Raw genomic sequence first — 21,044 nt, forward strand, 5'->3', positions numbered from 1 at the left:
GAAACAAGATAATGGTTTGTAAAACAATAAACATGAATGGTGAAGAGATACATTGAGGTTTTCAGTTGAAACATTAGCTTACACAGTCCTCAGTGTTCATTTGCCTCAGATAGTTACATGAGAATTACGCAGGCAATAGGGACACATTGACACTGAGGATTTTTACTCTCAAATGAAAGACATACACAGGTTTCATCCTTTCATTATTTCGTGCATGTGTGCACTGACTGAGCAATTGCCAACTCTGCGAAACCCCCTAGCGTTAGCGTTCATCCAGATAGCACAAAAACAAAACACGACACGGCATCATTTCACACACAGAGGCCTGACATTAACTAGCTTGTACCAACTGCCATGACGGTCACAGCAGCAGAGGCGCTTATCTCTGAATGTGCATCCCTGCTTCACTCCTACCCTATCTACTTATCACAGAGGCACCATTTCCTATTTCTTCAGTGGGTGGGGGGGAGAGAAAAGTGTGTCGCACCCATGCAATCATTTCCCTGGACAGAAGAACCATCAGTCTTATCTGCCTGATTGGAACTATTGATTTAGTTACTACATAACCACCGGACAATGATTTATGTGTTGATGATGGTACAGAACCACTGATAGGCACTGTATCCATGACCTTCATGGATTGCACCAAGTAAACACACCCACACGCAGTGGTGTAAAGTAACTACGTGCATGTACTGAAGTACTGTACTTAAGTACAATTTTGAGGTATGTTTTTTACTTTCTTCAGTATTTACAAAACTTTAACTTCTACCCCACTACATCTCAGAGGAAAATATTGTGCTTTTACTCCACTATAATTATATGAAAACTTCAGTTACTTTGTAGATTTTGATTATTATTACAAAACACACTAACCACTTCAGCCGTATATTACGGCCATTTGAAAATAGCAGATCTACAAGCTCACAATGCGACGCATTGTGAACTTGTAGATTGGCTATTTTCAAAAGCTTTTTTATACATTTTGAACTTGTGAAATGGGACGTTCTGCACAATGACTACTTTTACTTTTGGTACTTTAAGTATATTTTGATGCAGATACTTTTGTACTTTTACTCAAGTTCATTTTTAACACGGGACTTCCGCTTGTAACAGAGTATATCTACATTGCAGTATTGATACTTTTACTTAACTAAAACATGCGAGTACTTCTTCCATCACTGCCCACATTGATGCAGTGTAAGCCTTGTATACCTGCTATACAGTATGTCCAGGTCTATAAATAACACGCCAGGACGTGTAGAAAACCATATGTAGAAGATGGAGGGAAAAGAAAGGTTCAAAGGAACGAACGACAATTATCTTAAAATAAAACTAGACGGTTTCTTTAACCCATTAAGACCTGAGGCCGATTCTCCAAATGTCTTCTAAATCCCAACAGTTTTCTGAAAAAAACGTATGTTTCTATATCAGTGGGTCTCAAACATTTGCATGTCAAGGACCCCCAAAATGATATGTATTTGGCCTCCGACACCCATCTCAAAATATTTTGTTCCAGGGACCCCCAGAAGCAAAGATTTGAGTAAAAAATGTTGAATATGAATATCTATTCAAAGAGTTGCACACATTTTCACGATTTTTCAAAAATAGCAGATCTACAAGCTCATAGCGCTGCTATTTTTGAATAGCCAAAGTGTAAAACAATGCCTTTTTAGCTCAAATCAAAACGTGACACAGATGCGTTCCCGGTCTTAATGGGTTAAAATAAAACTAGACAGTTTCTTTAAACAAGGTGGACCCAAACATAATCAAGTGAAGAAAAAAAGGGAATGTCCACACACGATAGGCTGCTCTCCCGTCTTTTTTAATATTTTAACCAAAAGCGAACAACGTTTCGCCCGTGCTTGATGAAGCCGTGTACGGGCGAAACGTTGTTCACTTTTGGTTGAAATTTTAAGACGGGAGAGCAGCCTATCGTGTGTGGAGGACATTCCCTTTTTTCTTCACTTCAGAGTAACATTTCCCATAAACTTTGTCCAATGCCCCTTAAATGCGTAGGCACTGGGTCTTGCAGCTATAAAAGGGATAGTTAATAAATATGTGTTCAATCAAATGTAACGAAAAAATTGGATAGTGATTTAAAGAGATGACTGAGAGTTACTTGTTAATTGTAATAAACTAATAATAGAGTTTGCACTCATTGCACACACAGAGAGTGCAATTAACGATAGATGAATATGGAACAGTGGGGAAAAAAGAGGAAAACTTTAATCAGTCGATTTGTTTTGTCTGCTTCTGGAAAACAATGTTGATGAAAGCTTTGTAGAATTATTTCATCAGGATGTGTTTTCAATTCCAAGCACTATTTCAGGAAGCAAATTCTTTTTTTTTTGGTTTACTTTTTACTTTTTAAATATGAATTCACCCAATACAAAATAATTGAACGTTTAAAAGCGGACCCTTTAAACTTCCAAGAGTTCAATTAACACTCCAGGTTTTTTCTGTGTACAGTGATGGTAATAATAATGCTGTTTAAAAAAGAAAATTTGCCATCATATCCAACATTCAAGGGGCAAACTCTCCTTTCCAACTTCTGAATCCAGATAACTTGTTTAACAACATCATAATGACCAAGAATTTTATATACCCGTTATTATACTTTTGTTATTTTCACATGTTTTTTTTATTATAATAATAGTAATATAACGTATTACATTTTATTACAAACAATTATTTTAACATGGCATTGGCCTGCACTGTGGTATTGCAGAACTGTCATTTGAGGAGAGACTTCATGTCAAAAATTCATAGTAAACTAATCAAAGCTTATGGTTCACTTTAGAGCCTATTTTTCATGCGCTACAATTTAATATATTAACCTGTTGTGACAATATAGTCTGAGGCATAAACCAGACTGAACAAAAACCAAAACATATGCATCAAAAGCAATACCTTCCTGTAACTTTGCAGCACAAATCAATGGACAGAATAAGCTAATTCATTATATTTCATCTATTAATATCAGTTATGTAGCTTTTATATATACATATATATATACATATATATACATATATATATATATACACACACATATATATACATATATATACATATATATATATATATATATATATATTGTTGTAGCCTATGTTATATGAATGTCACTGTATTTCCTCATTTCAACATTGAGTGTTCAACTTTTGAAACCAAAATTCCAAGTTAGGGAGTTCACAGCTCAGGTACAAAGAGTAAACTGCTTCACGTGACTGAAAGTAGCTTTAATACAATAAAACTTGAAACATCAAAAAACATTTTAAACTTCTAAATAGAGTAAAGGTCCTTACACACCGGCGAATATGCGAATATACGCAAAATTCGGACTCGTTCCGAATAATTAAAAGACGCTTTTTCGCTTTGCGAAACTGATGTGGACGCTTGTATTGACTTAATAAGGTTTTTAAAAAAAACGTATTTATTCGCATGAAGAATTCGCCCCGGTGTGTAAGGACCTTAAGAGTACCTTATGCTGATTAAGGGCACAAACAACATCTCTAAAATGACTCCAAAGATTTTCCATAATGCTGCTACCCTTTTTTTTCAAACCCTATGTATCCTTACAGAGGCAGAATAGTATCACTTGAAAATATTTCACATAAGCCATTACACATGAATTCATCTGGACATGCACTGGTTGACCGCCTCTCTCCAGTTAGTAGGTGATAGTCCTGGCCAGCTTGCAACTACTTAACTAAAGCCTAATTTGTGCTCCGAGAGACCGTATCGTACAGCGAAAATACCCCGACTTACAAGCTCACCAGGCGTCGCGGATGTGAGCTTAGTTGTAGGTCGGCTACTTTCGAGTACGAATCGGGCTTAATGCAGAAGCCAGCTCATTTAGATTTGTCTCTGAGGGAAAAAAAGACGAGGATCAAGGAGAGAGAATGAGGAAAAGTAAAAGGATTCTCCACAACAGCTCAGAGGAAGGACAATGGGGGGGGGGCTTATGATTGTAAAGATTAATTTCCAATGCCTGTGCAAAAAATAATATTTATTGTCACATCAGCCGAAAGACAACACCAGGATGAGACATATGTCATACGAAAACTCAAGCCTAATCCCCCTTTCCTCTAAAAGAAAAAGAAAACACACATTCTAAATTAAACACATAAACCCTTGGGGGTATTCTGGGGTGAATATTCGGTGGATATAGCAGATGCACAAGCTCATGGGCTTGTAGATCGCCTATTTTTCGTGGAGAGATTTGGTGAAGTGGGGGGAAAAGGAGCAGACCAGGTATAGAGCCCTGGGGCACTCCGGGCAGCTAAGTATATAGTGTTTAAGTGGTTAACCTTTAGCCATTCTGGCTCAACCAATCCTTTGCAAGGAACCACCAGCATGAGCGAATTGAACCGTTAACGTACTAATTAATACGCCAATTGATTTTATGTTTACATAATCACTGGACCATTTGAAACGACTCAAGGGCATTTCCCAGAGCAAAAATAAATAGGTAGATCGACATCGTTCGTCTGATTTCAAAATGGCAATGCAGCGCACATAATGATAAGTAGTCATTGATTGCTTTCTGCTGTGTGGTTGAATCAGTATTTCCTCTTCCTGTTCCTTTCAGCCTAACAGGCGGCTTCTCTCTCCAGGTCAAAGTTGAAACCCCCAATCCCCCACAATGCACCAGTGAGGATATCACACAACTCCTTTTGTTCGACAAAAAAAGAAACGTGTGAACAAGCGCACAAAGTCTCCCACAAAACTATGAGTTTTAGCTCTTCAACATTTCGTTGCTCCCTCTTCTCCATATTTTCGTTTGTTTTATCGTACATTAATGCCCAACTTTGTCATACTACAGTGTCACACAAAAGATGTACAATTCTTGCTATTTTTGAAAAAACCTTTTAGGTGAAAGTGGTTCAGGTCTATCTGTGGGTTTTAGAAATATTGTACCAATTAAAAAGTACTAACAAGAGCTTGTGGCTTAATAATGACTACATTGAATCCATTGGAACACATGGTTCTTTCTTCCATTTTCCAGAAGCAACAGTTTTGGACATACAAGGTTTCCAGCCGACACAGAGACGATTTGCAGCATTGCCTCCTGTGTCTTCCTGAGTGAGTACCCTATACTACTGCTCCAATTGACTTCCATTCACTGGTGCTGGAACATGGACTTACAGCAACGCGGCCTCTGTGCAATTACGTAATAAATTGTAGCATGTGGATTTACGTGAGTGAGTGAGTGTGTGTGTGTGTGTGTGTGTGTGTGTGTGTGTGTGTGTGTGTGTGTGATGTGCGTGTGCGTGTGCTTGTGCGTGTGGGTGGGTGTGTGTGTGTGTGCGTGCGTGTGTGTGCGTGTATGAGTGCGTGTGTGTCTGAAAACCTTGCGAATCAGACCCCGTAACGTGAGTCACCTCCTCTCAAGTAACCTGGCGGGTGTCCTGACCGGTTTCACTTTACGCACAGAGGTCAGGAAAGGGCATGGTCAGAGAGAGAGAGAGAGAGAGAGAGAGAGAGAGAGAGAGAGAGAGAGAGAGTGAGCCAGAGAGAGCGAGAGAGAGAGAGGGGGGGACACAAAATGGAGGAGTGGTCTTCAGCATGGGTGGAAGGTGGGCGGGGTAAAGAGGGAAGGGGAGGGGAGAGGAGGTGCAGGGAGGGGAGGGGAGGGGAGGGGAGGGGAGGGGAGGGGAGGGGAGAAACTGTGGCGGGGGGACTGGGAGCCCATGGAAATGCCTCCAGCGCATTCTGTTCAGCTCCAATGGAGGAGCAACTCCTGATCAGCGGCTGGACGGGTGAGGGGGGGGGGGGGGGTTGGACCAGGAACAAAACCCCCATTTGATCAGGAGCCCCACAGGTCAGCGGCAGAAATCCGGGGGTCAGCGGTATAACCACCCCCTCACCACCCCCCCCCCTCCCCTCCGCCCCGCACCTCCCCTTCCCCTTCTGAAGGACCACACCAATGTGCTCCCTGGTCGCTCTGCCCCCATGGAGGCACCGGCAACTGGCAGCAGCCCCTCCCCTCCCCTCCCTTCCCAACATCAGCGGTTCTCAAACCTTTTCATGCCAAGGACCCCCAAATTAACATGTATTTAGCCGCGGACCCCCCCCCCCCCCCAAACCCTCCGTCCCCATACAAGATTTGTGGTGTTAAACTTTTTCAAAAATACAAAATTTTCTCAAGATTTTTTGAAAATAGAATAAGCTCAGAGCTTGTAGATCAGCAAATAGCCTACGCATATAGGATTTAGATTTACACATATCGTCTCTGTCGGACTCGGGTGGAAACCACACATGGCCAAAACTGTTCATTTTCAGGATTCAAATTCAAAAATAGCAGATCTACAAGCTCTGCTACTTTTGATGCTTTTGTGTGACGCTGTAGTATGATCAAGTCGGGCATTAAATTACGGAAAAAAACACAAGAGGTTAAAATATGGAAATAAGGAGGTTTCTGCCCGACAGCAACGATACAATATCAACACATTTTGATACCTCCTGGAACCCCCTCAAGGACGCCTGGGGGTCCCCGGACCACACTTTGAGAACCAGTCCCCCCCCACCCACCCCACCCCCCACCCTGAGCCCACGTCAAAGATCAGGAGGAGATCCGTTAAAAATGGAAGTAAAGCATCCGCCGAACTAGAGACGCGCGGCTTCTCAAATGGCTCATGCGCTGCACGTATGAGCCGGTGATATGTAATAAATATCTTTGCATGTGCACGTTCGTGTGTGTGTGTGGCTTTCTTTTTTTTTGCATATCGTTGCTGTGGGGCAGAAACCTCTTATCTCCATATTCTAACTTTTGGTGTTTTTTCGTAAATTAACGCCCTACTTGATCACACTACGGCGTCACACGAAAACATCAAAAGTAGCAGATCTACAAGCTCGAAACGCGGCTCGAAACGCGGCGCGAAGCGACGCGTTTTGAGCTTGTAGATCTGCTGCTTTTGCAAAAAAAATTGGGACATGTGAGGTTTCCACACGACAGGGACGATGTATGCATGTGTACATTTGTGTGTGTGCGCGGGAGTGAGTGTGTGTGTGTGTGTGTGTGTGTGTGTGTGTGTGTGTGTGTGTGTGTGTGTGTGTGTGTGTGTGTGTGTGTGTGTGTGTGCGTGTGTGTGTAGGAAGCAGGCAGTAGCGATCAATAAAGAGTAACATCCTGGATAGAAATATCCCTCCTTTTCATCAGCCAATGTAGTTATTTATTTAGTCGCAAGCTCTTGTTAACCCATTCGATCCAGGAACGCATCTACAAATGTCTTCTAAATCCTAACTGGTTTCTGAAAAAAACAAAAAAAACATGTTGCTAATGCTATATCAGTGGTGGTCAAACTTTTTCATGTCAAGGACCCCCAACATTATATGTATTTGGCTGCGGAAGCAAAGATTTGAGTTACAAATGTTCGCTTTAAAAAATACATATATTCAAAGATTTGCTAACATCTACAAGCTCGTGGCGCTGCACTCGGTGCCACGCTATGAGCTTGTATATCTGCTATTTTGGAACAGCCAAAGACATCTAAAAATTACACAGATTCGTTCCCGGATTTAATGGGTTAATACATCTGATTGGTTCAAAACCCACAGACACACTTCACCGTTTTCACTGTGACTTTCACAAACTCTCAGAAATACCGATAACAGTCGATCTACAAGCTCACGACGCGTCGGATCAGATTGGCTATTTCCGCTACTTTTGTGCGACACTCTTGTACGACGAAGAAGGGCATTCATTTCAGGGGGGAAACCATAAAAGGTTGAAATATGGAGATACAAGGTTTCTGCCCGACAGCAACGATATACGTTACAGTACATGCATACATACGTACGCTCGTGTGTTTGTGTGTGGCCTTCATGCGCATAATATCATAGCTGTCGGGGTGGAAACCTCACAAGTCCGAAAAGTGTTACTTTTCAGGATTCAAATTCAAAAATAGCAGACGTACAAGCTCACAACACATTTTGAGTCTGTAGATCTGCTATTTCTGCTACTTTCGCGAGACGCTATAGTGTGATGAGGTAGGGCATTCATTTACGAAAAAACATTGCACGACAGCAACAATATGCATGTGTACATTTGCGTGCGCGTGAGTGTGTGTGTGTCATGTGTGTGTGTGTGTGTGTGTGTGTGTGTGTGTGTGTGTGTGTGTGTGTGTGTGTGTGTGTGTGTGTGTGTGTGTGTGTGTGTGTGTGTGTGTGTGTGTGTGCGTGTGTGTAGGAAGCCAGGCAGCAGCAGATCAATAAAGAGTAACATCCTGGATAGAAATAGCCCTCCTTTTCATCAGGCCATGGGCCCTGGTCGTCACCAGTGCCCGGCGATCAATACAGGAAGCTGTAACGTGAGGGGATGGGAAAGCAGAGGATACCCACCGCCCTGCAGCCTCTCGCTCGCCGTGGCGACCACCGGCCCAGGAACCGGGCTCATTATGGGATGCTTTCAATCAGAGGCGGGCCACAAGGAGCCGCACGGTAGAGTCTGTGGGTCTGTGTACAGTGTGTGTGTCCGTGCTTGTGTGTGTGCGTGCGCGTGTGTGCGCGCGTGCTTGTATTACTATACTTGTGAGGACCCGATGTCCCCATGAATGTAGTATAATTTGAGAAATAGCCGTTACGAGGACAATCGTCTTGGTCCAGTGAAGTTGACAAGAGAATTGGTTGTTTTATGGTTTAAAATGTGTTCTCTTTTTTGTTAGGCTTACAATTATGGAAAGATTAAGGTTGGGATTAAGGTTAGAGGTTAGGTATAGAGGGATTGGGGTTAGAGTTAGGCAGGATTTATGACTGAGTGTGGCTTAGTTGTGCGCGGGTGTCGTGCAATGAAAATCCTTACAACTTGTCGTTGTGAGCTTGTTAGATCGGTTATTTCGGCTTTAGGTTAATTAAAAAATTGCCATTCATAAAAGCAGCATCCCAAAATGTTGATGTAGTAAAGTAACACCAACGTGTGCGTGTGTGTGCGTGTGCGTGTGTGCGTGTGTGTGTGTGTGTAGGGAGGGGTATATAGGGGTGAGAAGGAGATGGCGTTCGCCATGTGGCGTGGTGCCATTAAGTAGCTTTTTACACACAGGAAATGCTAAGTGGACAAAGCTGGGCCAGATCAGCCCAGATGGACGTAACCCTACAGGATGCATATAAACCCAACAAGAAGAAGAAGAAGGGGAGAGAGAGAGAGAGAGAGGGAGGTAGAGAGAGAGAGAGACATAGAGAGAGAGAAGGGGAGAGAGGGAGGGAGGGAGGGAGGGGGAGAGAGAGAGAGAGGGAGGTAGAGACAGAGAGAGAGAGGGGGGTAGAGAGAGAGAGAGGCAGAGACAGAGACAGGGAGAGGGAGAAGGTGAAGTAAAGGAAGACAGTAGCATATCGTTGCTGTCGGGTGGAAACCTTGTATGTCCAAAACCGTTCCTTTTTTTATTATTATAATTTTTTTACATTTTAAAATAGTAAAACATAGCCGGGGAGGTAGAGAGATAGCTGTGTGAGCACAAGCTCACAAGCTGTGAGCTTGTTAGGTCGGCTATTTTCATTGGGGCATTAATGTATGAAAAAAAGAAAACCTATTTAAAGGGGAAATCCACCCATTTTCAATATTTAACTATGTCATTAATATAGCATAAAGGAGTTGTGTGGAAATAAGAAAAAATTAAAAAAAAAATTAACATTGCAAAAAAATTTAACATTGCAAAAAAATTAACATTGCAAATTACACTGTGATGACTCATCATGGTGTAATTTGCAATGTTAATTTTTTTGCAATGTTAATTTTTTTTGCAATGTTAATTTTTTTTTTATTTTTTTCTTATTTCCACACAACTCCTTTATGCTATATTAATGACATAGTTAAATATTGAAAATGGGTGGATTTCCCCTTTAAATATGGAGAGACAAGGTGTCTGCCTGACAGCAGCAATACATACCAGACACCAACCATTAACCAGCGCAGGAAAGTAACTCGTACATTTATTCAAGTACTGTACAATTTTTTGGTACTTTTACTTGACTTGAGGACATATTTTTTTGTAATTTCTTACTTTGCTAATTTAGATTATTAATACAAAACATACATATATCGACCACAAGGGCCTATTTAATCTTTTGGCTATTCAAGAAATAGCCGATCTACACGCTCACAACGCATCGCACCAGCTTGTGGGTCGACTTTTTTTTTTTAAACATTTGAGTACCTTTACTTTGGTACTATAAGAAGATTTGTACTCAATACTTTGAACTTGCACACCAGTAAAATATTGAAATACAGGACCTTTATTTGTAAGAGATAATTTTTATATTGTGGTATAGCTTTTACATATCTAAAAAAAAATAGTACTTCTTCCACCACTGTACCCCACACCCACGCGCGCACACACACACACACACACACACACACACACACACACACACACACACACACACACACACACAATTTTCCTAGTCCTATTTTCAAAACGTTTCAATTTCTTTTTCAAAGAATGTCAAAAATGTTTGAAAATAACTACAAGCGTGCATTAGCACACGTTGCGAGCTTGTAGATCGGCTATTTTCAAAAAGCCACCAACAAAGACGGTCTCATGGCGCTGACACCCCCAGCGCTCCTCGACACGTTGTCATTAGTGGCCCCGACCTTTAACCCCTGCCCAACCCCCATCACACACTTAAAGAGCCACCGCGTTTCCCCCCTGCCTCAAATTAACAACATCCAACTCTCCCCCTGATTATGACTGGGGCAAATATTTGATCTGGGAGGAGGAAGCACTAGATCATTCTGCAACATTTATCAGCATCAAGGAGGAAATGAACCCTTGCTGAGGTGACCGGTGATAAAAAGCACATCCTGGCTAATAACTGAACCAATTCAGAACAGGGCTGCTATTGTTAAAAAAATAAAACAGAAAAGAAAAAAGAAACTATCTAAAGCAGTGGTTCTCAACTGTTTTAATTTCAAGGACCCCCAGTTTGATATAATTGCTGTCAGGTGGAAACCTTATATGTCCAGACCAAAACCGTTGGTCAAAATCATTTCAAAATAGTGAAAATAGCCGATCTACAAGCCCACAACGCTAGATACGTTGTGAGCTTGACCCCCCCACCCCCCCGCCCCCTTTTTTTAAATCTCTGGGACCCCAATCTATACTATCTGTGATTAACCCTGGGTTCCATTTGGGCACTCTGGTGGTCCACGCACCCCACGTTGAGAACCAGAGATCTAAGGAAACATCTTTTAAAAAAACGGAATGGAGGACGACAACAAGATGAGCTATCCACCATGCTTTACAAAAAAGTGCCATTGACAATAAATATTTACCAATCATTTCCCTCTAGTACCAGCAGGTATCAGCCAGTGGAGTAGTGTGGTGGTGTTTACCTGCAGAAGCACACTGCCCTGTTGGTGTGTTTTGGTGTTTTGACCGTTTCTTTTGGTATAGGCAGGGACATTTTTGGGCTATCAAAACAAACTGTGACAACACCAAAATACAGCGAGAGGGCAATGTGTTTCTGCAGGTGAACAAAACCACACTACTCCAGTGGCTGACGAATGCTTGGATAGAGGGAAATGATTGGAAGCAAATGTGTTTTGTTATGTAAACAGAGGGCAAAGTTACACACTGTGCCTTTAATGATAATAGGTAAATCAAAAGTTCTTGGTTGACAAAATAGCACAGCATAGGTAGGCTAATGTTCAGGGTCTGGGAAATGTATTGATAAACTAAAATATGAATAGAATACTTCAAATAGCAAGCTGCAATTGTGACTGTCATGCAGAAAATATTTTCAAATGCATGGTTTGAGATTTTAAAAATAATGTTTTTTTTATTATTATGCACTGAGATGGCATGAAACCTTGGCTTATTTTTTCTCTTTGTGTATTATGTACATGAATGACGCATCGTTATAAAATATACTGTATCTATCTATTCTATCTATCTAACTACATTATCTATCTATCTATCTATCTATCTATCTATCTATCTATCTATCTATCTGTCTATCTATTTATCTATCCTACCTATCTATCATCTATATACACAACAGTATATCAATTAGATATATATATCCATCTATCTATTTATTTATTCATTTAGGTGCTTTATTTAGATAGGATAGCGGAGAACAGGAAACTCAACAGAGGGAGGGGGAATTACACAGGGCTCCAGCCGGAATTGTGGTCAACGCACTATCCTGTCACTTCCTGGCATGCCACATATGTTATGTACTGATGTACTGATAGATGCTTTGAGGTTAGAAACATAAATGGAGGATTTTAATTAAATGTGTATTTGTTCCATTTTCATTAATTTTTAATTGCGTCACTGCTGAAGAATTTTGAGAAATATTTTCAAGAAATAATACATGATGTTAAAGTAATGTGAAATACCCTTAGAACCTTTGCTTCAATAAACACCCTTTAAATGTGAATAAATGTGGTTTATATTAATATAAATGCTCAATAGTGATTACATTATTGACACAAACTTATTTCCCCTTTAAATATTTTACAGCTGCCAAATTAAGAGCATGTTGCCTGATCAAATCTGATAATAATTTTCCTACAAAAACAAGTCTGAAAGAATGAATTTGTTCACAACTACATTAGATAATTTAATAAATAGTAGATGGACATTCTCTGTACTGTAGCTCGTAATTCTTTACTAACCAAGAGGCCATATTGTTGTACAAAACGGTCTCTTTCATAGAGATACGAGTACAGTTTAAATGATTTATACTCAATTTATTATGTTTCCACTGAAAGATCTGACTCAAGTTAATCCAATAAGAACTAGTGCATTTAACAAACAAAACAAATAAATAAATACAACTCATCCCAGACATCCAGTTTCAAGCTGGGTGTCCCAAGAGCAGAAAAATATCTCTACAACAATAAAATGTCCCGGTTTTCAACATTCACTACCAAATTGTCCTGTTTTTTACCCAGGTTTAAATAATAACACTTGTTATGAGTGCTTACACATAGTCAGTTGAAAGGTACAGTCACTCAAGTGCTAAAGTAATTGTCCCCCATCCTGATGAAAACAGCTGGGGGGAAAGAAATGTAATTAAATAAGAAATGTAATGTCTCATAATAAATCGTCAAAAAGTAGCATAAATAGCCGATCTATTCGCACAACAAATTGTGATGCGACGCATTGTGAGTATATTGGCAATTTTTTGCTGTTTTTTTTTATCGGATATAAGTGATTAAGGCTCCATGTTTGGGTTTTGGGAAATATGGTCACTCTACCCACGCTGCCTCTAGTCCACCACCTTCCCATTTACCAGTCATCTCTGCCTTATATGGCAGGCAGGGCTCCCCAAAAGGAAGTCACATGACTACTCTTTCTGCTTCTTTGGTGTTTTCTGGTTTGTGTTTGTTTGTTTTGTTTTTTTCATGTGCTGAAGGGGAAAGGGGCTTCTGCTGCCGCCGCTGGCTGGTGGGATACTGAGGCTACAGGAGAGACAAAGCCTGATACTGGCGATCTGGAGGCAGGGATGGGTGGGGCCTGCATGCCAAACGGTGACACGGACCAGAGGTTAATCTCACTAGGGGCCCACTTTAACCTCGCTACACAAAACACACACACACTCATGCACAAACCATACCATATACATGCACGCATGCTGTCTCTCTCTCTCCCTCTCTCCCTCTCTCATACACACACGTAAAATAAAAACATGTTTTACAAAGGGCTTGCATGTAGACATCAACACCCACGCAGCGAAAGCAGAAAATGAGTAACTCCTTTTTTTCTTTTACACACACACACACACACACACACACACACACACACACACACACACACACACACACACACACACACACACACACACACACACACACACACACACACACACACACACACACACACACACACACACACACACACACGCAGAACTCATGCACTCCATCCCATAAAGTGAACACTCAGTCTTGAGGCTTTGGACGAACAGCAGCACACAGCAGCAAAGCTAGCTCACTGCTGAACATTTCAAACTGATTACCGACAAAGGGCAAACCACCCCCCCCCCCCCACACACACACACACACACCACCCCCTACCTCACCCAACCCCACTATACCCCCCCCCCCCACCACCACCCTCCCCTCCCCTTTTTGTCTTTAAAGAAATTCCTCTTTTTAAAGAATGCCTTTAGGAGAGAGCAACCCCCATGTCCCAGCAGAGCATACACACACACACACACACACACACACACACACACATGAACAGATGCACTAGTCCAGGTAGGACAGAGCTGACACACAGAGATAGTAACATTTCTGATTATTGTACTGTACAGGATTGAGGATTGCTTGTACAGACATATAGCAGATGGGCAGGTTTAAATACTCTCACACTCACATGGACATATAGTATATACTACACACACACACTTTATCAGCTCACATAAACTACACACATAGCTTCCAACAGGAAGTGATCAGATAGAAGCTATGATGATGAGGCCTCCCAGGAAGAACTTATGGTCGGGAGCCTCTTGCACACGCGCATGCTCACACACACACACACACACACACACACACACCTCACACACACACACACACACACACACACACACACACACACACACACACACACACACACACACACACACACACACACACACACACACCTCTCACTCTCCTTCCCTCTCACCCCCTCGTACCTCTTGCTCTTCCACACTCACTGGTCTCTTTCCAACCCCTCTCTCTCTCTCTCTCTCTCTCTCTCTCTCTCTCTCATGTTTTCCTCGTCTACCGCTACCCCACACACACACACTCTCACCCCCCCCCCTCTCTCTCTCTTATTTTCCCACATCGCTCCTCTTTCCCTCTCCTGAGCAAACTCCTCCTCTCTCCCTCTCTGGGTCTCTCCTGTCCTTACACTCCCTCTGTCCCTTCCCTTCATACTACGTCTTTTCCTACCCCCGCCCCTCCCTCCCTCCCTCCCTCCCTCTCTCTCGCTCTCTCTCTCTCTCTCTCTCTCGATCACACACAATCTTTCTCACATACACACTCACTCATGCATATTGTCAGGGCTCTCGCATACAAACAAGATATTATCTTCAAATCCCCACCAAATTAATTGAGAACGTTGAGATATTACTGTATGCCCCCCACAAAGCCCCCCTCTCTCCCTCTGTCTTATTCTGTCTTGAGTAAAAGTCATGTTACAGAGTTCCAAGTAGTATTAGTATCAAATCTCCATTCTGTCTGAATATTGTGTTATCGTGTCAGATTAAACCTCACATCTTAGCTATTCAACAATCCAAAAAAAACTGTCTGTTGTTATTTTGTTTTTCATTAGACAGACAACAAAACATGCACTTTGTGTGTTCCGTCTTGAAGTCTCTGGCCCAGAGCATCTGTACTGTCTAAAGTACTTGACACTGGTAATAGATGTAATAAAAGTAGTAATAAAATAGCAATACCCTGAATGAAACGTTGGTAATAAAAAATAATCTAAATGGAGCAACATTGAGTGAGTGGTATTCTTCTTTATTTGAATCTAGCTGCCAGTACCAGCACCGTTTTTTTTTACCAACACTGTTTTTGGGCCTAATTAATGACAGTATAATTTATTATTTTTACTTAAGACTATCATAAATGTGTAGCAGAACAGATTTAGCCAAATTGTCCTAAATTACCTCCAAGATAAATTCATGGTACCTTTTTATTTAGATGCAGCATATTCATAATGAATCTCTAAAGTTATATAACTTCTATATGTGCTAGAAATATAGATTTCAAACAGATGAAAATGTCAGAAGCTAAATAAGGAACCCTCAACCCACCTCATCATATGCAAGAATATTGTCAACATGGCTGGTAACCGCTATAGACAAACCAAGGCAAATCACATCATGGATTCAAAATATGTTTCTAGTGAAACCTGTACCACACCAAGGGTATCTGGCCCCAAGTTACAAATAGCTGAGACAGTCATTGTTTATTTGAGTTGTGCTAGGGCTATGTACGTTCTTTCCCATGTCTCAACCTTCACTCTGGCCTGATTCAACAGACTAGAGCCATAACGATATATATCGGTGTGGCCGATAAATGAGCCATTCAACTACATCAGTATGTAAAAGATTATGCAGCCAATGTGTCCCATTCTTTAAAGAGGTGGTGCCATGTTTTTGCACTTTTTCTGTTTTTCATGTGTCTATGAGGTTGATAGAACTTCATTAAGCCCCCCGGTGGTGTTTTTATGGTGTTTTATGTCTTCTCTGACTATTTGGAGTTTTTTCCTGGAGGCTGAAACCTTGAGGGTCAAATGTGCCATTAGAGAAACAGCGCTTTAGTGACATCACAAAGCCCACACCCTCCCCCTCATTATCATAACACAACAGGTGTGGGCATGAGGAGGAGGAGGGACTAGGACAGGTGGGTGGTGCTAAGGTGGTGGAGGAGGTGCTAAGGTGAGAACCAGGTATACTTAATGCACTGGTGGGTGTGTCTACATAAAAACAACATTTTAACACTTACCTTACATAATAATAATACCTTATGATCAGGTTTTAGGGTTGAAAAATATCATGGCACTCCATCTTTAACACTTTCAACCTGGTGTCCCATTTTTCAAAGGTTTTCAAAAGGTTTCAAACCCAATGTGTTGTGAGCTTGTTAATCGACTATTTTTTTTAAATAGGGCATGAGAGGTTAATTCAATAGTTCCGTTTATGTGTTTATCAAACTGTTATTTGTGGCTATTTTTATATATTTTTTGCTTATAAATGTAAGTTTCTCAAATAGTAACGTTAATCAAATCAAATAAAAATCATTGATTACAAAATGAACTTAAAATACAGTATATCGGTCAAAACGTCACTGTCCAAAATCAGTTTTGCCATCAGACCCAGAAATCTAAAGCAGACAATGTAAGGCATGATGCATTGGTAAAATGACAGTATAAAGGGATCCATCTTTGCACCACTGCTAAAAACACCATGGCAATGGGTTGCATTACCCACACACAAGCCTTTGTTCATTCATTTACTAAACATTCGCTATTAACCAGCACTATCAGCAGAGCACATATAATACGCATCATAAAGAAGATAAATGAAGATAGATTGAATTAAGACATAGTACGCCACCACGCTGGAAACTTGCATAAAGAAGCACTGTGTTCCCTTCCCTTTTACAAGTTGTTAGTTTACATTCTTTTTTCATAGGAAAGGTCAAATGGTTTAGGCATTTTAAAAGATAAATGGTACATATACTCCAGAAGTGCAATTTACATCATAACTAGACAGGAAGTTTGAGATGTAAACAAAACAGCAAGTGGGGGTGTATGCACCATGCATGCACTGCAGCAGCACAGTGAGATCAAACCGTTTGAGCTTCAATGTAGCGTTGTGCACCTCAGTTCATCACTGCCAACCGTTTCACTCGCATGTGACATATATTTTGAGAAAGATAGCCGTGCTCTGTGCCACATCTGAGCCACAATATTCCCCAGTTTGATACACTATATCCTGTAAGAGCACGATAAAAGCACCTCTCTGAGCGGGTGCGAAAATGAAATGGTGAAAAATGACTCTCCTCATCCCCTCTCATTCCTCCTCGAGTCTTTAAAGGCACTTTATAGGACCGTAAAAAAGGCGATTTAACGGCAGAGAGAGGAGTTCAAAGGAGGAATCAACTGCTCTTTGTTTGCAACGGAATAAGACGAAAATAAGGCCACTGTGAATCCACAAGCACCCGATGCACAATAAATCATACATCTGCCACGCTAAACAGGCTAGCTTCTGCTTTAGATTGATCACAAGACAGCATGGGGGTCAATACAGTAGGACACATGGCTCGTAACGCAAGCAACCATTGTTACCTTCGAATCAGTGAACATGACCACAAAGTGCTATGTAATTACTGTCAACATAAACAAGTGACACAAAAACAACAGCAGGCCCTCCCTCTGCATGCACTGTGGTCCTCTGTGGTCATATGTCACAAGGAGCCACTGAGTGTGAGTGTGCACTGGATTTCTTGTTTGAATTGCAATGTGTTTTTTTTTCTACATTCACAGACAGTGAAATCCTCAGTGTTCATCTATCCATTTGTACACTGACTTAAAGCTGCAATCTGGAACTTATTTTAATGACTAAAATGTTATTTCGACCAATGCTATGGTAGGGTATGTTAATGCAATATAACTAGCACTTCTGCAGTGGTTGGGAGGCGGCCTCCTTATTCTTCCATTGAGACATTTAGACCCTGGTGTCCAGGCAGGACACATACTACCTGACAAAGTACTGCCTGAAGCTCGTAAGTGCAATTATCTCTCCCCTGGCAAATTGGGATGCTGTTGAGGGGAAGAAATGTGGTCTTACTGGCGGGATGGCATTGGGTTTGAATCCCGGGTATAGGATTGGACATAATAGTTATTGACTGCAGATTTGAACGAACACTCAGGATTTCACAGTGTATCAAGCAGGCTCTCTGCTGTCCATGAGGCAAGTGAAAACGAGGCTATAAGTGTGTCATAGCCCATGAATGTCTCTCCCTTCCCTCCACCGTCCAGAGGGAGGGAGGGAAGGGGGAAAGGAATCATGTCGCTTTGAGGAAACTTCACATGTTTTTTCTCTCTGTACCCTATGTGGAAAACGTTACGGTTTACAAAGTAACAACCTGGATCCCTGGTGAAATGAATCCGATACGTTATCCAAATGTAACCTTAATCAGACATTAGAGAGGACGTGTGTCTAGTGGTTCCCAGATCAGTGACACCACCACCAGATCCAAAGGGATAAAACTGTGTAGGCCTACGTTTCAGAACTGGGACTAGTAGTCAACAATGCATTTGCTCATCTACATCTGCACGTCCTAAACCCACACAAGATGAGTTCCGGTCCAACTGTGGATTACTTTCCCACCTTCCCAGATGTAACGGAAGGAGAGGTAGCCTAGTGCACTGTTTCTCAACGTGGGATCCGGAGACCACCGGTCCTTTACGGGTCTCTAACTCAGAGAGTGTGCAAATGGAACCAAATGGACCCGCAAGGATCCATTTGGTTCCATTTGCACACTCTCTGAGTTAAACTAACACTGAGGATTTCCTCGAAATGAAAAGGTTTGAGAACCACTGGCCAGTAGTATATGTCCACAAACATCCATGATTTACACAAAAAAAATAACGTTTCTTCTTCCATTTTCATCGTGAATCCAACTTACTTGGTGGACGAAAACATCCAGAGGGGGGTCGACGGGGCTCCCGTCGCTGCTGGTCATTGAGATAAATCCGAAGCCCATCCGAACATTGAACCATTTACAGAAGCCAGCTCCTGACAGGCTCTGGGTGCGGGTTCGGTCTTCATGTTCGTTGGACTTGGCGGGGTGATCCTCTCCGCCACCTTTACCCGCCCCTCCTAAAAGGCAAATAAAGAGCACTTTAGCCTCACTGCATGTTAATATATAAGTAGCATACTTATAAGTATGCGTAACACAATGCATTGAGTATTAGGCTGCCCTGTGTTTGCGTCCAGTTTGTGTTTTTATTTGTATTTTTATTTTATTTTTTTACATAACTCAGTTGAAATGCAGTCCTTTGGGGTGAGAGTCTCCACGAGTCTCAACGGGGGGAATCCCCCGCCACTCGCAAAAAGAAAATAGGCTACTATGAAGTTCAAGACCAGTAACAGTTTTGAGCTGCACCATTTTTTTCAAGATCGGTCACGCGTGGAACGGTTATAGTGCGTTGATCCAAGCGTGCATCAATGCAACCCGTCGTCACCCCCCCCCCCCCCCCAAAAAAAAAGAAGAGAAAGTTGTTTTGTAGGCTGTGTGTGACATAATACGACGTGGTTGTACCTCACTCATGCACACAGAAAAAAAATACAAAAAAAATCTCAAGCAAATGGAACCTTGCGGTTCCAATGACCACAAGGGTCCATTTCGTTGAGGATTTTTTTTTTTTATATCCTAATGGATAAATGAACACTGAGGATTGGTACTTGTGCAAAGCGTGCTCGCTGCTGCTGCTGCTGTAACTTGTGGAAAGGGGTTTGTCGATCGGTCTAAAAAAATGTACAGTTCATCTGAGTTGTAAGGCTAGTAGTAGTAGTAGGACCCAGAAAGGCAGGTGTACACATGGTTCCTCTGTACTGGAGCAGAAGCCTCTCTAACACACAATGCACAAAACATTACATAGATCATAACGGTGGTCGGCTGGGCGGTATATAAAGGTATAGCCAATGCGGATCGTTTTGAAGGTTTACAGCAATAATCTCACGGCGACCTCATTTTCTATGCAATGAGATGTAAAACTAAAAGACCCCCCCCCCTCCTCCTCCTCTCCCCTCCCCGGGAAAAAAAAAACATAAGAAATAATTGCAGAATAACCTTCGGCCATGTTTCCCCGCGGACCCTCTGTGCCCAAGTTCCAATAGAAAGGCTTCCTTCTCTGCTGCGGTGTTCACCATTAATCCCACATCCTCGATCACATCGCTGCCGAATTTAGCTCGCATGGTACGGCGTGCTTTCTGTCTCTTGATATTTGGTCATGTCTCTCTCTCTCTCTCTCTCTCTCTCTCTCTCTCTCTCTCTCCCTCTATTCCCTCTCTCTGTTCCTCACACACTCTTCTCTCTCTCTCTCTCCCCCACACACACACTCGCTCATACACACCACCTCTGTAGCTGGTTCTCTCTCTCGCTCGATCTCGCTCTCTCTCTCTCTCTCTCGGTCTCTCTCTGTCTCTCTCTCTCCTGCTCTCTCATTCGCTGGCTCGCTGGCTGTGCCTGTTCCCGTACTGAACACGTGACTTTGTCAATTACATGCTTTCTTGCTACTAATTTCACTACGATTTCCGAGGGCGGGGAGTGGGTGCGTGTATTGTAACGCGTGGAGCACTGTGGTTCTCTAAAACTTTTCAATTTCTAAGGACCCCCATATAACTCTGAGTGTGTGCAAACGGGACCAACTTGGACCCGTACGGTACCCAGGTTCCACTTGCACACTCTCAGAGTTACAGACCCTCTATAAGGGTCCATTTGGAACCCCCCTAAAGGAACCCCGAGGGTCCCTGGACGTGGACCCCACTTTGAGAACCACTGGTGTCGAGGGAAAAGAACTCGGAATCGGTCA

The 21,044-nt window shown here is 42.0% G+C and overlaps 2 protein-coding genes across 3 annotated transcripts in view; both read right to left on the bottom strand.

Moving 5' to 3' along the window:
• Positions 1-20,391, bottom strand: part of lin28b (lin-28 homolog B (C. elegans)) — a gene marked incomplete at its 3' end in the record, with an annotated part of 33,035 nt that extends 12,644 nt beyond the window's left edge. Inside the window, exons 1-2 of the mRNA XM_080453066.1 lie at positions 20,303-20,391; positions 19,136-19,329 (exon numbers count right to left, since the gene is read on the bottom strand). Coding sequence (XP_080309192.1) covers positions 19,136-19,329; positions 20,303-20,312 — 204 coding nt within the window. The 5' untranslated portion in view covers positions 20,313-20,391. The remainder of the gene's footprint in view (positions 1-19,135; positions 19,330-20,302) is intronic.
• prep (prolyl endopeptidase) overlaps positions 1-21,044 on the bottom strand; it is a 189,575-nt gene that overhangs the window by 137,333 nt on the left and 31,198 nt on the right. The gene's annotated exons all lie outside the window — the stretch shown is intronic.

This window comes from Gymnoscopelus braueri (assembly GCF_963280865.1).
Source record: "Gymnoscopelus braueri genome assembly, chromosome: 16".
Lineage (NCBI taxonomy): Eukaryota > Metazoa > Chordata > Actinopteri > Myctophiformes > Myctophidae > Gymnoscopelus > Gymnoscopelus braueri.